Source organism: Panthera pardus, unplaced genomic scaffold (assembly GCF_024362965.1).
Source record: "Panthera pardus isolate Hobbes unplaced genomic scaffold, ASM2436296v1 HiC_scaffold_10, whole genome shotgun sequence".
In the NCBI taxonomy this organism is placed as follows: Eukaryota; Metazoa; Chordata; class Mammalia; order Carnivora; family Felidae; genus Panthera; species Panthera pardus.
The window spans coordinates 93,769,741-93,785,226 of record NW_026526655.1 but is presented as its reverse complement, the minus strand read 5'-3'; the positions used below and the strand labels follow the sequence as shown (position 1 = coordinate 93,785,226).

The 15,486-nt window shown below is 38.8% G+C and overlaps 1 protein-coding gene and 1 long non-coding RNA gene across 4 annotated transcripts in view; one reads left to right on the top strand and one right to left on the bottom strand.

The window, feature by feature from the left end:
* The window catches only part of DARS1 (aspartyl-tRNA synthetase 1), a 63,464-nt gene extending 63,011 nt beyond the window's left edge, over positions 1-453 (bottom strand). The window contains exon 1 of one of the 3 annotated variants that reach the window (XM_019454840.2): positions 130-453. In XM_019454840.2, the coding sequence (XP_019310385.2) occupies positions 130-348 (219 nt within the window). In that variant the 5' untranslated portion in view covers positions 349-453. The remainder of the gene's footprint in view (positions 1-129) is intronic. The other 2 variants (XM_019454848.2, XM_019454867.2) reach the window with 2 other exon arrangements.
* Positions 454-486: 33 nt separating this feature from the next.
* Positions 487-15,234, top strand: LOC109270381 (uncharacterized). The gene is made up of 2 exons (XR_002081506.2): positions 487-872; positions 14,946-15,234. It is a non-coding gene; the product is annotated as an uncharacterized LOC109270381 (long non-coding RNA).
* Positions 15,235-15,486: the final 252 nt, after the last annotated feature.

Below are 15,486 nucleotides of genomic sequence, written 5' to 3'. Positions count from 1 at the left end.
AAGTAGGTCTAGCCACGATGCTCGCGCAAGGGCCCTGGAAGCACAGAGAGCGCTCTGGGCGCCCGGACACCAGGCCTGCGGCCCGCAAGCAAAGTGCGGACAGGGAGCTGGAAGCAGGGCCCCGCTCACCCTACTCCCTCCCTCCGCGCGATGTGGCCCAGGGGTCTGTCGTCCCAGTCCCGGGGAAGGAGAACACCCACTTCCGCCGCGTCCATGATCTCCCGCGGCTTCTCTTGACTCCTGCGGCTTGCGCTGGCGCTGGGCATCGGGACAATTGGACGGGGCAGCGGTCACCACCCTCCCTCGCAGGCTTCCGTAGGGCAGGCCAAAAGGGCTTCTCCCTCCCATACAGTCTCCGCCCTCGCGACACTCAAGCCACAGCAACGCACTCGGACTCCCCTTGGTGGGTCGGCTCCGGAAAGATCGCGAGAACTGAGATTCCTGAGCGCTGTAAGGCGAGCGACCCGCGCCGCCGCCTCCTCTTGCCCCACCCCTACGGGTGTTTACCTGGAGTTTGAGGGAGTTCCTGGGAATTCGTTGTAGTCTCGCGGGACTGGCTCTGTTCAGCTACGAGTGCCGGGGCTCCGGAAGGTGTGCTGCGGAGCTCGGTCTTTGTTCACTCTTGTCCAAACTGCAGCTTGTGCTAGGTTCTCTTTTTCAGCCTTATTTACCCCTCCCGGCTTTAGCTGCAGACTATTCACTAAAAAACCCACCCAAGCACAAGCCTCGGCTTTTCCTCCCCCGGACTGTCCCGCCTTCACACTCCTCAGAGGCTTTGTGGCCGCCTGGGGTTACGGGAGACCTCTTCGCAAACTCCTCTCTGTGTACTGGGGACACAGGAGTGCTGGGTTAAAAGCAGTTGGCTTGCTAAGGTAGGATTGGGTACCAGTACCCGAGTGATAAGTAAAGTGTAAACACAATGGTAGAAATCCCACACAATTGCATCGGTTACCCGGACCCATAGCGTTATTACAGGATGTGCATAGTGTTGGTTGTTCAAGGGACAAATCACCTTGTTAGGCTTTAAAAAAAAAAGTGATCAATGAGCCTTTTATCGCAATTCAAAGTAATTTGGGGGGATAGATTAAATATTGTCTCCCCTGCTAGACAGCTTTGCACTCTGTCAAATTTTAACTATTTTAGTAGTGCCTTAGCCTGGCACCAAGGACACAGTTACTACTCGTTAAAGAATGCAGTAGATCCCAATGCAAATGTAAATGCCCTGCAGGCTACCTCATTCAGGTCCTGGACTATAGTAGTGAGAACACAGACATGATCCCTGCCCTTGTGAAGCTTACCTTCTAATTGTAGGTGTGAAGTAGAGAGGTGCTATGGAAGTTTCTTTGAGGGCATTCATCTCAGGGTTCCCTGAGGAAGTGATGCTTAACTAAAATCTAAAGTAAGTGTAGGGGTCAGCCAGGTGAAGAGGGGCTTGAAAAAATGGAATATTCAAAGACAAGTGGGTAGGGAGAGAAAGATCATGGCTCAAGTTTGGAGACAGTGCATATGAGATGCTTTTGAGACATCCGAGGGGAGATGTCCAGGTAACCACTGGCCTGTGGGGCCTGGGGCATAGAAGAGAGGTTTAGGCTACAGATAAAGGTGGGTAAGACCCTGGTGGCTAGGTGGTAATTGAAGTCTTGGACTAGGAAAGAGAATGTGATAAGAAGAGAGTGTTAACATTGATTGTCAACTGCTGCATAGACCTCAAGTAAGATGATGACTAAAACATATGTTGGATTTAGCAACACAGAGGCCATTGGTATTCTTAGTAAACATTGTTTATGGTAAAGTGATGGGATCAGAATGAGTGAGTGACAGTGAAGAAATGAAAGTACTGTAAAAGTGATTATAACAAATCTTTATATGGTGCTTACTGTGTGCCAAGCACTGTTGTTAGTGTTTTACATGTACTTACTTAATTCTTAATTTTTTTAAATTTGAGGTATAGATGAAACAATATTATATTAATTTGAAGTGTACAATATAGTGATTCAATCTATATACATTTTGAAATGCTCACCACATTAACTGTACTTACCATATAATTTTATTACTCTCTCTCTCTATATATAGATATATATATTTACGTTTATTTATTTATTTTGAGAGAGAGAGAGACCACAAGAGTGCGGGCAGAGAGGCAGAGGGAGAGAGAGAATTCTAAGCAGGCTCTGCAGCGTAGAGCCTGATGCAGAGCTCTTTCCCATAAACTGTGAGATCATTACCTGAAGGGAAATCAAGAGTCCCACGCTCAACCAACTGAGCCTCCCAAGGTGCCCCACAATATTATTGATTATATTCGTTATGCTGTACTTTATATCCCCATGACTTAGTTTATAACTGAAATTTGTATCTTTTAATCCTCTTTACCTATTTCACTTATTCCCTCATCCCCTTCCCTCTGGCAAACCACTACTTTGTTTTCTGTATTTATGACTCCGTTGTTTTGTTGCTTTCTTTTTTTAGATTTTATATGTAAGTAAAATCATATTTTGTATTTGTCTTCCTCTATCTTTACTTATTCCACTTAGTATAATGCCTTCTAGGTCCATGTATGTCCTAGATGGCAAAATTTTATTCTTTTTTATGGCTGAGTAATATTCTATCGCATGTATACCACATCTTTATCCACTCATCTATCAGTGGATACTTAGGTTGCTTCCATGTCTTGGCTGTGGTAAATAATGCTGCAATGAACATAGAGGTACATATATATTTTTAAATTAGGGTTTTCATTTTCTTTGTGTCAATATCTAAAAGTGGATTTATTTTTTATTTTTTGAGGAACCTCCATACTGTCTTCCATAGTGCCTGCACCAACTTACATTCCCTTTTTTCCAGTGCATGGGGGTTCCCTTTTTTCTACATCCTTGATAACACTTGTTATTTCTTGTCTTTTCAGTACTAGCCATTATGACAGGTGTTAAGATGATGCTTCTCTGTAGTTTTGATTTGCATTTCCCTGATGATTAGTGATGTTGAACATCTTTTCGTATGTCTCTTGGTCACTTGTATGTCTTTGGGAAAATGTCTGTTCAGGTCCTCTGCCGTTTTAATCAGATTTTTGGGGGGTGTTGGGTTATATAAATTTTTTATTTTGGACATTAACCCATTATCAAATATGTCATTTGCAAATATCTTCTCCTATTCAGTAGGCTGCCTTTTTATTTTGTTGATGCTTTCCTTTGCTGTTTTAAAGCTTTTTATTTTGGTGTAGTCCCAATAGTTTATTTTTGCTTTTGTTTCCCTTGTCTGAGGAGAAATATCTAGAAAATGTTAAGGCTGATGTCAAAGAGATTACTGCCTATGTTTTCTTTCTTTTTAAAAAAATGTTTATTTTTGAGGTGGGGGAGGGACAGAGATAAAGGGAGACAGAATCCCAGGCAGGCTCTATGCTGTCAGTGCAGATCCTGATGTGGGGCTCAAACTCATGAACTGTGAGATCATGACCTGAACTGAAATCAAGAGTTGGACACTTAACCAATTGAGCCACCCAGGCACCCCGCCTATGGTTTTTTTTTTTAGGATTTCTGTGGTTTCAGGTCCCACATGTAGGTCTTTGATCCATTTTGAGTTTATTTTTGCCTATGGTATAAGACAGCAGTCTAGTTCCATTCTTTTTCCTGTAGCTTTCCAGTTTTCCCAGCACCATTTATTAAAGAGATTGTCTTTTCCCCCATTGAATATTGTTGCCTCCTTTATTGTAGATTAATTGACCATATAAGTGTGGGTTTATTTCTGGGATCTCTGTTCTGTTCCATTGATATATGTGTCTGGTTTTGTGTCAGTGCCATACTCTTTGATTACTATAGCTTTGTATTATAGTTTGAAATCTAGGAATGTGAAACCTCCAGCTTTGTTTTTCTAAGATTGCTTCAGCTATTTGGCATCTTTTGTGGTACTATACAAATTTCAGGATTATTCATTCTAGTTCTGTGAAAAGTGCTATTGGTATATTGATAGGGATTGCACTGAATCTGTAGGTTGCTTTGGATAGTATGGATATTTTAACAGTATCACTTATTCCAGTCTGTGAGCAGCTTTCCATTTATTTGTGTTATCTCCAATTTGTTTTATCTTATAGTTTTCAAAGTAAAGCTCTTTCACCTACTTGGTTAAATTTATTCCTAGGTATTTTGTTTTTTTGATATAATTATAAATGGGATTTTTTCTTAATTTCTCTTTCTGCTAGTTTGTTATTGCTGTATAGAAGCACAATATGTTTCTATATGTTAATTTTGTATCCTGCAACTTTACTGAGTCCATTTATCAGTTCTAATAGTTCTTTGGTGGAATCTTTAGGGTTTTCTATATATAGTATATATATATAGTATATATATAGCATCTTCAGAATGAAAGTTTTACTTCTTTCTTACCAAATTGGATGCCTTCTATTTCTTTTTGTTGTGGGATTGCTGTGGCTGATTGCTTTTTGTTGTGTGATTGAATAAAAGTGGTGACCGTGGGCATCCTTTTCTTGTGTCTTTTTTTTTTTTAAATGTTTATTTTGAGAGAGAGCGAGAGTGTGTGTGTGAGTGGGAGAGGGGCAGAGAGAGAGAGAGAGAGGGAGTGAGAGAATCCCAAGCAGGATCCACACTGTCAGCACAGAGCCCGCCACATGGCTCGATCTCACAAACCATGAGATCATGACCTGAGTCGAAATCAAGAATCGGACACTTAACTGACTGAGCCACTCAGGTGCCCAATCTTGTTTCCGATCTTGGAAGAAAGTGTTTAGTTTTTCACCATTGAGTATGATGTTAGCTGTGAGTTTGTCATGAATGACCTTTATTATGTTGAGGTATATTCCCTCTATGCTCAATTTGTTAAAAGTTTTATCACGAATAGATGTTCAATTTTTGTCAAATGCTTTTTCTGTAACTACTGAGATGATCATATGATTTTTATCCTTAATTTTTTTTGATGTGGTGTATCACATTGATTGGTGGATATTGAACCATCCTTGTGTCCTTAGAGAAAATCCTACTTGATTATAGTATATAGTCTTTTAATTAAAGACTATATTGTATTATTGAATTAGGTTTGCCAATATTTGTTGAAGAGTTTTGCATCTATGTTCATCAGGGATTTGGCCTGTAAATTTTCTTGTTTTGTGGTGTCTATGTTTGGTTTTGGTGTCAAGTAATGCTGACCTCATAGAATGAATTTGGAAGTATTCTTTCCTCTTCTGTTTTTTGGAATAGTTTGAGAATAGGTATTAACTTTTAAAATATTTGGTAGAATTCACTTGTTAAGCCATCTAGTTCCGGACTTCTCTTTGTTGGGAGTTTTTGTATTGATTCAATTTCATTACTAGTAATCAGTCTGTTCAGATTTATTTCTTTATAATTCAGTCTTGGAAGATTGTGTGTTCCTAGGAATTTATTTCTTTTCAGTTGTCCAATTTGTTGGCATAATTTTCTAGTAGTCTCTTACAATTGTATTTCTGTGGTGTTGTAACTTATTTTTCATCTGATTTCTTTGATTTCTTTGAATTCTCCCTTTTATTTCTTGAGAGTCTGGCTAAAGGTTTATCAATTTTGTTTATCTTTTCAAAGAACAGCTCTTCGTTTCATTCATCTTTTCTATTGTTTTGTTTGTTTTATTTGTTTGCACTCTCATCTTTATTATTTCCTTTCTTTTACTAACTTTGGGCTTGGCTTATTCTTACCTTTCTAGTTCCTTTAGTTGTAAGGTTAGATTGTTTATTTGAGATTTTTCTTGGTTCTTGAGGTGGGCCTGAATTGATATAAACTTCCTTCTTCGAATTGCTTTTGCTGTATCCCAGAGATTTTGGACTATGTTGTTTCTATTTCATTTGTCTCAAAGTATTTTTTAATTTTCTCTTTAATTTCTTTATCAACCCATGGTGGTTTAGTAGTATGATGTTTATTCTCCATGTTTGTGTATTCTCCATGTTTGTGGGTTTTTTTTTTTCTAGCTTTTTTCTTGTAACTTATTTCTATCTAATTTCATACCTTTCATACCTTTCCATGGTTGGAAAGGATGTTTGATATGATTTCAGTCTTCTTAAATTGACTGAGACTTATTTAGTGGCCTAACATGTGACCTATCCTGGAGATTGTTACATGTGCATTTGAAAAGAATGTGGGGGCACCTGCGTGGCTCAGTCAGTTAAGTGACTGACTTTAGTTCAGGTCATGATCTTGCGGTCCATAACTTTGAGCCCCGCGTGGGGCTCTGTGCTGACAGCTCAGAGCCTGGAGCCTGCTTCAGATTCTGTGTCTCCCTCTCTCTCTGCATCTCTCTCCCTCTTAAATATAAATAAACATTAAAAAAAATGTTCAAGAAAAGAATGTGTCTTGGGGCACCTGGGTGGCTCAGTCAGTTATGTGTCTGACTTTGGGTCAGGTCATGATCTTATGGTCCGTGGGTTCAAGCCCCATGTCAGACTCTGTGCTGACAGCTCAGAGCCTGGAGGCTGCTTTGGATTCTGTGTCTCACTCTTTCTGCCGCTACCCTCCTCGTGCTCTGTTTTCTCTGTCTCAAATAATGAATAAACACTAAAAAAAAATTTTTTTTTTTTAAAGAAAAGAATGTGTCTTTTGCTGCTTTGGGATGAAATGTTCCATATATATCTGTTAAATCCATCTGGATTTTCTGTTTGGACGATGTATCCATTAATATAAGTGGGGTATTAAAACTTCCTACTATTATACACAAAAATAAATTCAAAATGTATGAAAGACCTCAGTGTGAGACAGAAAACCATCAGAATCATAGAGGAGAACAGCAACCTCTTTGACCTTGGCCATAGCAACTTCTTACTAGACATGTCTTGGGGCAAGGGAAACAAAAGCAAAAATGAACTATTGGGACTTCATCAAGGTAAAAAGCTCCTGCATAGGGAAGGAAACAATCAACAAAACTAAAAGGCAACCAATGGAATCAGAGAAGATATTTGCAAATGCCATATCAGATAAAGGGATAGTATCCAAAATTAATGAAGAACTTATCAAACTCAACACCCAAAAGCAAATAATGCATTTAAGAAATGGGCAGAAGACATGAATAGACATTTTTCCAAAGAAAACATCAGATAGCTAACAGACACATGAAAAGATGCTCAACATCACTCATCATCAAGGAAATACAAATCAAAACCACGATGAGATACCACCTCACACCTGTTAGAATGGCTAAAATTAATAACACAGGAAACAACAGCTGTTGGCAAGGATGCGGAGAAAGGGGAGCCCTTTGGCACTGTTGGTGGGAATGCAGACTGGTGCAGCTACTCTGGAAAATAGTATGGAGGTTCCTCAAAAAGTTAAAAATCAAACTATCCTACAATTCAGCATCACATTACGAGGTATTTACCCAAAGGATAAAAAAATACAGAATCAAAGGGGTATGTGCACGCTGATGTTTATAGCAGAATTATCAACAATAGCCAAACTATGGAACTATGGAAAGAGCCCAAATGTCCATTGACTGATGAATGGATAAGGCAGATGTGGCATGCATATATATACATATATACATATAATATTCTATTGTATATTCCAATATGCATTTTATTTTATTTTATTATTTTTTTAGTATTTATTTTTGAGAGAGCATGAGTGGGGGAGGGACAGAGAGGAGACACAGAATCCCAAGCAGGCTCCAGGCTCTGAGCTGTGGGGCTTGAACCCATGAACCTTGAGATCATGACCTGAGCCAAAGTTGGATGCTTAACTGACTGAGCCACACAAGTGCCCCCCAATATACATTTTATATACATATATGTACATATATTTTATGTACATTTTAATGTAATACATTATGCTAAGTGAAAAAAGTCAGAGAAAGACAAATGCCATGTGGTTTCACTTATATGTGGAATTTAAGAAAACAGATGAACATATGGGAACAGGGAAAAAGAGATAGGGAAACAAGACATAAGAGACTCTTTACAATAGAGAACAAACGGAGGATTGATGGAGGGAAGTGGGTGGGGAATGGGCTAAAAGGGTGTTGGGTATTAAGGAGGGCACATGTGATGAGCACTGGGTGTTATATGTAAGTGATTAATCTCTTAATCCTGAAAATAACACCATATGTTAACTAACTAGAATTTAAATAAAAATTTGAATAAAAAATACATTAGAATACAAAAGAAAAACAAAAGTCTCCTACTATTACTGTATTGCTGTCAATTTCTTCCTTTAAGTCTGTCAATATTACTTTATATTTAGATGCCTTTTGTTGGGTTCATAAATATTCACAAATGTTGGATTGATCCCTTTATTATGTGATACACTTGTTTCTTGTTATAGTCTTGTTTTAAAGTCTATTTTGTCTGGGGATGCCTGGGTGGCTCAGTTGGTTGACTGCCTGACTATTGATTTTGGCTCAGGTCATGATCCCAGGGTCATGGGATCGAGCCCAGCATCAGGCTCCACACTATGCATAGAGCCTGCTTAAGATTCTCTCTTTCTTTCTCTCCCTCCCTCTGCTCTTCTCTCTCACTCACATGTGTGCTCTCTCTCTCTTAAAAGAAAAAAAGTTTAAGGTATATTTTATGTGATTTAAGTATTGCTATCCCAGTTTTTTCTTCACTAATGTTTATATGGAATATCTATTTCCATTTCTTCACTTCTGGTCTGTGACTTGAGGTCTAAAGTAGATCTCTTATAGGCAGCATATAGATGGGTCTTGTTCTTTATTTAGTCACCCTTGTCTTTTGATTGGACTATTTAGTCCCTTTTAGTCCAATTAAAGTTATTGTTAGGTGTATACTTAAAGCCATTTTGTCAAATGTCTAGTTGTTTTTGTAGTTCTTCTCTGTTCCTTTCTTCTTCTCTTGCTCTCTTCCCTGGTCATTTAATGAATTTCTTTAGTGTTGTGCTTGGAGTACTTTTTCTTTATTTTTTGTGTATCTGTTATAGATTTTTGATTTGTGGTTACCATGTGGTTCACATATATCACCCTACATATATTGGAGTCTATTTTAAGTTGATTGTTGCTTAAGTTCAAACACATTCTTTTTTTAATTTTTTTTTTAACGTTTATTTATTTTTGAGACAGAGACAGAGCATGAATGGGGGAGGGGCAGAGAGAGAGGGAGACACAGAATCGGAAGCAGGCTCCAGGCTCTGAGCCATCAGCCCAGAGCCCGACATGGGGCTCGAACTCACGGACCGCGAGATCGTGACCTGAGCTGAAGTCAGACACTTAACTGACTGAGCCACCCAGGTGCCCCAAGTTCAAACACATTCTAAAAGCACTACAATTTTACTCCCTCCTTCCATGTTTATGTTTTTGATGTCATATTTTACATCGTTTCATTTTGTGTATCCTTTAGCTAATTATTTTAGATGTAGTTGATTTTTACTACTTTTGTCTTTTAAACTTCATAATAGCTGTATGAATGATTGCTCTATTATCTTTACTATATGTTTGTAAATTTACTAATGAAATTTTTCTTTCATAATTTTTTTACTTCTAGTTTATGATTTTTTTCTTTTCCACTTAAATAAGTCCCTTTAACATTTCTTGTAAGGCCAGTCTAGTGGTGATGAACTCTTTTGGAAATTCTTTGTCTCTCCTTCAATTCTGAATAATAACTTTGTCAGGTAGAGTATTCTTGGTTGTTGGTTTTTTTCCTTTCAGCATTTAGAATATATCATGCCACTCCCTTCTGGCCTGCAAAGTTTCTGCTGAAAAATTAGCTGATAGCTTTATGGATTTTTTCCTATATGTAACTAGTTGCTTCTCTCTTGCTGCTTTTAAAATTCTATCTTTATCTTTAATTTAAAACAATTTATTTATTTTGGGAGAGAGAGCACACATGGGACAGAGAAGTCTCTGCACTGTCAGGGGGAGCCTCCCCTGGGGCTCGAGCTCATGAACCATGGGATGATCTGAGCCTAAATCAAGAGTTGGATACTTAACCAACTGAGCCACCCAGGTACCCCTCTAATTTTTAACATTTTAGTTATTATGTGCCTTGATGTGGCCTCTTTGAGTTCATCTTGTCTGGGAATTTGCGTGCTTCCTGGATCTTGTTTTCTTCCTCAGTTTAAGCAAGTTTTCAGCTTTTATTTCTTCAAGTAAGTTTTCTTTCTCTTTCTCTCTCTTCTCTTTATGGGACCCCTATAATATGAATGTTAGTATGCTTGATATTTTCCCCAGAGTTCCCTTAACTGACCCTCATTTTTAAAATTCTTTTTTTCTGTTCAGCATGAGTGATTTTCACTACCTCATCTTCTAGATTGCTGATCAGTTCTTCTCCATCTTCTCATCTGCTGTTGATTCCCTCTAATGTATTTTTCATTTCAGTTGTTGTAGTTTTTAGATCTGATTGGTTCTTTTTTATATTTTGTATATCTTTGTTGAAGTTCTTGTTGAATTCATCTACTCTTCTCCCAACTTTGTTGAGCATCCTTATGATCATTACTTTGACCTTTATATCAGGTAGATTGCTTATTTCTGTTTCATTTAGTTCTTTTTTTTGAAGTGTTTTTTTTTCTGAGTAATTTTTATTCTGAATAATTTCTATATCCCATGTGGGGCCCAAATTCATAACCTCAGGATCAAGAGTGATGTGCTCTTCCGACTAAGCCAGCCAGGTACCCCTCATTTAGTTCTTTTTCTGAGGTTTTGTCTTGTTCTTTCATTTAGCACTGTCTCCTCATTTTGTCTGACTCTGTTTGTTTCTATGTGATAGGATGGTCAGTTATGTCCTTGTCTTGTAGGTAGTAGCCTTATATAGATGGTGTCTTACAGGGCTCAGAAGCACAATTTTCCCTGGTCACCAGAACCTTGCACTCCACAGGTGTTCCCTGTGTGGGCTGTGTGTACTGTGACTGGGCTATGACTGTTGTAGATGTGCTGGTGGGTGGGGGTGGCCTTCCTCCTTTCCCCTGGGCGGAAGTCATTTTGGAGGAGCACTGGTCCTGGCCAAGGCTGCCTGTTGGGTGTGGCAGGGTGGTAGCCACTTTGGGGAGGTGGCGCCTGCTGGAGCACGTGGGTTGGGTGGGGCGGGTCTGCAGGGCAACATTGGTAAGTTGAGTGGTGCGGCAAAGTAGATGGAGAGTGTCAGAATTGATTGGCACCTGCCACTGTTGGGCCAGCTAAGGTAAAGGAGGGGAAGAGAAATGGTGCCCACCAGCACTTCTCTTCCTGGACAAAGTTCTTACAGATCCCTGCCTCTCTATACATGCCAGAAAAGTAATCAATAAATCACACATAGCCCAGGTGCTTTACAAACTGCTGCATCTGTTCTGGATCTCAGAGCAAATGAGATTGTGTGTGGGACCTTCATGTCTTGGTTTTTTCTTGCCCTCCAGTTTTTCCAAAGTTAAGCCCCACTGATTTTCAAAGCCAGATGTTGTGGAGGCTCATCTTCCTAGTCCAGATCCCTGTGGCAGGGGTTGCCCAGTGTGGGGCTTGAACCCCTTGCTCCTCAGAGAGGACCTCTGTGCCTGTGATACTGCTTTTGCTGTGGGTCACACCAGGGTTTGGTGCCTGACAAGACTGCATCTCTCTCTCTCTCTCCTGCCCTTCTGGATGTGGCTTACTCTTTATATTTTTAGATGTGGAAGAGCTGTTATTCTAGTCTTCAGGTCATTTTCAGAAAGTTGCTGTATATTTAGTTGCATCCTTAGTGTGTCCATGGAAGGTGGTAAGCTCAGTATTTCCTACTCTGCCATTTTCCCCTTGCCTCTGTAACCCACTAAATTGTTACACCAATATTTTCAGAGAGACAGTATTACAACCTTTTTACATATGGGGATATTGAGGCAAAGAGATGTGAAGTGACTTGACCATGATTGTAGAGCCGTTAGTTAAATGATGTATTTCAATTCAGGTAGTGTGGTGCCAGACTCCATGTTCTTTTTTTTTTTTTTTTTTTTAAGTTTTAAGTTTTTATTTATTTATTTTCAGAGAGAGAGAGAGACAGAGTGCACAGAGGAGGGGCAGAGAGTGAGGGAGAGAGAGAGAGAGAATTCAAAGCAGGGTCCTCCCTGTGCTGAGCACGGAGCCTGCTTGGGATTCTCTCTCTCCCTCTGTGCATCTCCACTGCTCATGCACTCTTGCTCTCTTTCTTTCTCTCTCTCTCTCTCTCTGTCTCTCTCTCTCTCTCTCAAAAAAAAAAAAAAAGGCCCTTTAGATTACTTTGATGCACACTCAAGTTTAAGAAAAGCTGGTGTGGTTATTAGGGATGTAGGAACTTGACTAGCTTGGGTTCATATCCTAACTGTACCACTTACCAGCTGTGTGATTTGGGGTTCTTTTAAAAGCCTTTTTGTGTTCCAATCTCCTCTTCTGTAAAATGAGGATAATCCTAGTCCTTATCTGTAGTTTTCTCTGGTGATAAATGAGTCCATCCGTATGGAATTTAGAACAGTGCTTGGTGCATAGTTAACACTCAACAAAAGTGAACTATGACTGTTATAGATAACATGTAAATGTTGAATCTGAATCTCATTTTAAATGATTGGGTTTAGAAAAAGAGATAGTAGCCAAGTATATTAGAATTATTTGTAGAGTGAAGACCTGGGGACTCTCTTGAATAAGGTTGAATACTCTAGTCCCTATTTTGGCTGCTTAAAACCCTTTTCCCCCCTTGCTTCCTGGTTTATGATTGTGATGTGGAAAATGTAGAAGGTGCCAAGTTCTTTGGAGTTTATGCAAATAATACGTAGTGTACATTGTTATGTGGCTCTTCATTTTCTATGAAGGCTCCACTGTCATCAATTTTATATCCTGTTCCCATGAGAACTTCACCTTTTTCTTCCCTGCATCCCTTTCTTGATTGATTGTCTAGTTTCTCATTTAGACAACTTACCCTCTTTCTCCACTGGCCCATTCAGAACCACCTTCTATTAAAAAAAAAAAAAAAAGAAAGTTTTCTATTGAGGCATCTGTATACTCATTTCCCTTGTTTTTCACGTGCCTTCTATCTGAGGCGATTCCAATTGTTTTACAGTGTGCAGCTGCTACTAGATACTAATGACATTTTCACTGGGTGAGTTGCATTTCCCAGCCTTGTTTCTGTATATTTGATTGTCTTCAGTATTTTATGTGAGTTGTAAACACACTGGGTAGAAACAACTCAATAAATGACAAACAGTAAAATGAATAATAAAAAGTTATAGTCTCATAAAAGGAGAATGAGTGGGGCCCCTCTCCCAAATAGAAGTAAGCCAGGGATATCAGTATGTTCAGAAAACTACCGGCTAGTTGCTACTTTGCTTAAAAATATTCTTTTAGTCACAAACTTGTTTTCCCCTGCAGTGCACAGTTAATTTCCCCTCCTGCTTAGCTTCTTAATCACTCCAGGAAACACAGCCATTTATTTATCATCCACATCCCAAATCTTGGTGTCATTTCTTATTACTTATTTCTCTTCTCTCCAACATTGAAAAATCTACCAAAGTTTTTCTGCTATTGCCTTTTTAACATTATCCATCTCTAACTTATCTCAAAGACCAGACTTTATACAATTGTGGGGAACTGGAGAGTCAGGGTAAATAATAATTCATTTAGTTAGATTATCTCTAGTCTTACTTTGTAATTCCATACATGACTATAGCCATATCCAGAAATTCTATGAAGACTTGTAGATCTACATCCCCCAAAAAATTGAAATGGAAAACACAAAGTGTAAAGTATATCACACTTTTAAAAGAACTGTATATGAGCCAGGGGATGTATATGAGCCACAAGACTCTGTGGGCCTCTTCTTTGACTTTTCCTATTTATTGTTCAGATGCTCTTCGTTATCTTCTGCTTTGCTCACTTTCACATAATACCTTTCAGTTTTTCATGATAAGTTCACCATTGTCACTATTTGGGAAGTATGTGGTTTTACCGTCTACCATTTCTTTAAGAAAAAGCTTTTACTTTTAGAAATGCTCTTTACTGAAAATTATTTTCTCCAACATGTCCTTTATCTATTCTCATTTATGCTTCTGAATATGACTTTGAGCCAAAGGAACTGTTTTCCGTATTGTGAAGAATAACCCTATATAAATCATATATAAACAAGTTATGCTGAATCAAAACATTTAATTCCATTTATTTCTTCATTTTAGTAACTTTAGTGATCCAAACTCAGATTGGTCTTTCTCATTGAGTCACTCAATACAAACACTGATAAGAAAATCTAATTTCTTACCATTCTCTGAGCTGTGGTAGATCATGTTTCTAAAGATGGCTACAACAATATCTCCCATCCCATATGTTCTTTTGCAATGTGCTCCCTCATCAAGAATAGAGTTTATTGTCATTCCCTTTGAATCTAGACTGGTCAATGACCTATTTCGATCAATAGGATGGATCAGAAATGATGCTGTCTAAAATCCAAGGCTGGACCTTAAGAAATCTGTACCTTCTGCCTTAATGTCTTGGAATGTTCTTTCTTAGAACCAGCTGCCATAGTGGGAGGGAGTCCTAGAAGCCATGTGAACAGATCTCATCAAGGAAAATCAAAGACCTTGGCTAACAACTCCAGCTGAACTTCCAGCTGGGATGTGAATCAGGCCATTTTGGTTGTTCCAGCCAACTCAGGACCCTAGCCAACGCTCTATAAACTAGAACTGCCTGATCAACTCATAGAAACACGGAATATAATAAATTGCTTCTGTTTTAAGCCACAACATTTTGAGGTGGTATGTAATGCAACAGTACCTTACTGGACCACTGGGACTCCACTGATCTTGTTTTTGAGGCCTTGTGCCAAGTTTACCAGCTTACGTCACAACCCTCAGACTTCTGCAAGGAAATATAACTTATTTTCTGGGTCTTCACCATCTCCTTTTAGCTTTGTGGACAAAATATCCCATGCTTCAGTGAAATGGCCAAATGATAATACTAATGAACACTTTTTGAATGCTTATGATGTGCCAGGCACTGTTTTAGCTATAATATCTTTATTAATATATCTAATCTTTGGAACAATTTTTTGAGCTCTTATCTCCATTTTACAGATAAGAAAACCAAGGCACAGGGAGGTGAAGTAACTTATCCTGTACAAAGTCTAACAGCAAGTGGAGTCACCATCAGAACTCAAGTATCAGGTTCCAGAGCCACATGCTTAGCCACTGTGATGTACTGCCTCCCATAAAAAAATGTCTCATGTTCATCAGGTTAATCCTAAAGTGCCTGAAGTAAGTGGAGTTTCTTTGACTTATGTTACCTGATCCTCTTACGTTGGTTAAGAAAGTCCTTTACTCTCCCTTTCTCTCTGCTCTCCCCCACTCATGCTCTCTCTCTCTCTCTCTCTCTCTCAAAAAAATAAATAAATAAATAAAAAATAAAATAAAAATAAATAAACAAACAAACAAACATTAAAAAAAAAAGTCCTTTAAGGTTTTGATTGCTTCATTCATGTATACTAGATTCTAGGCTGTGTCCTGTGCTGCCACTTATATTTAGAAAAGCTTAACGTTAGAAAAGTGTGAACCCTTGACTGTTTTTATGTTCACAGTTAAGGGCAGGATAGAGTGCCTGCATGGTTTACCCAAGTTC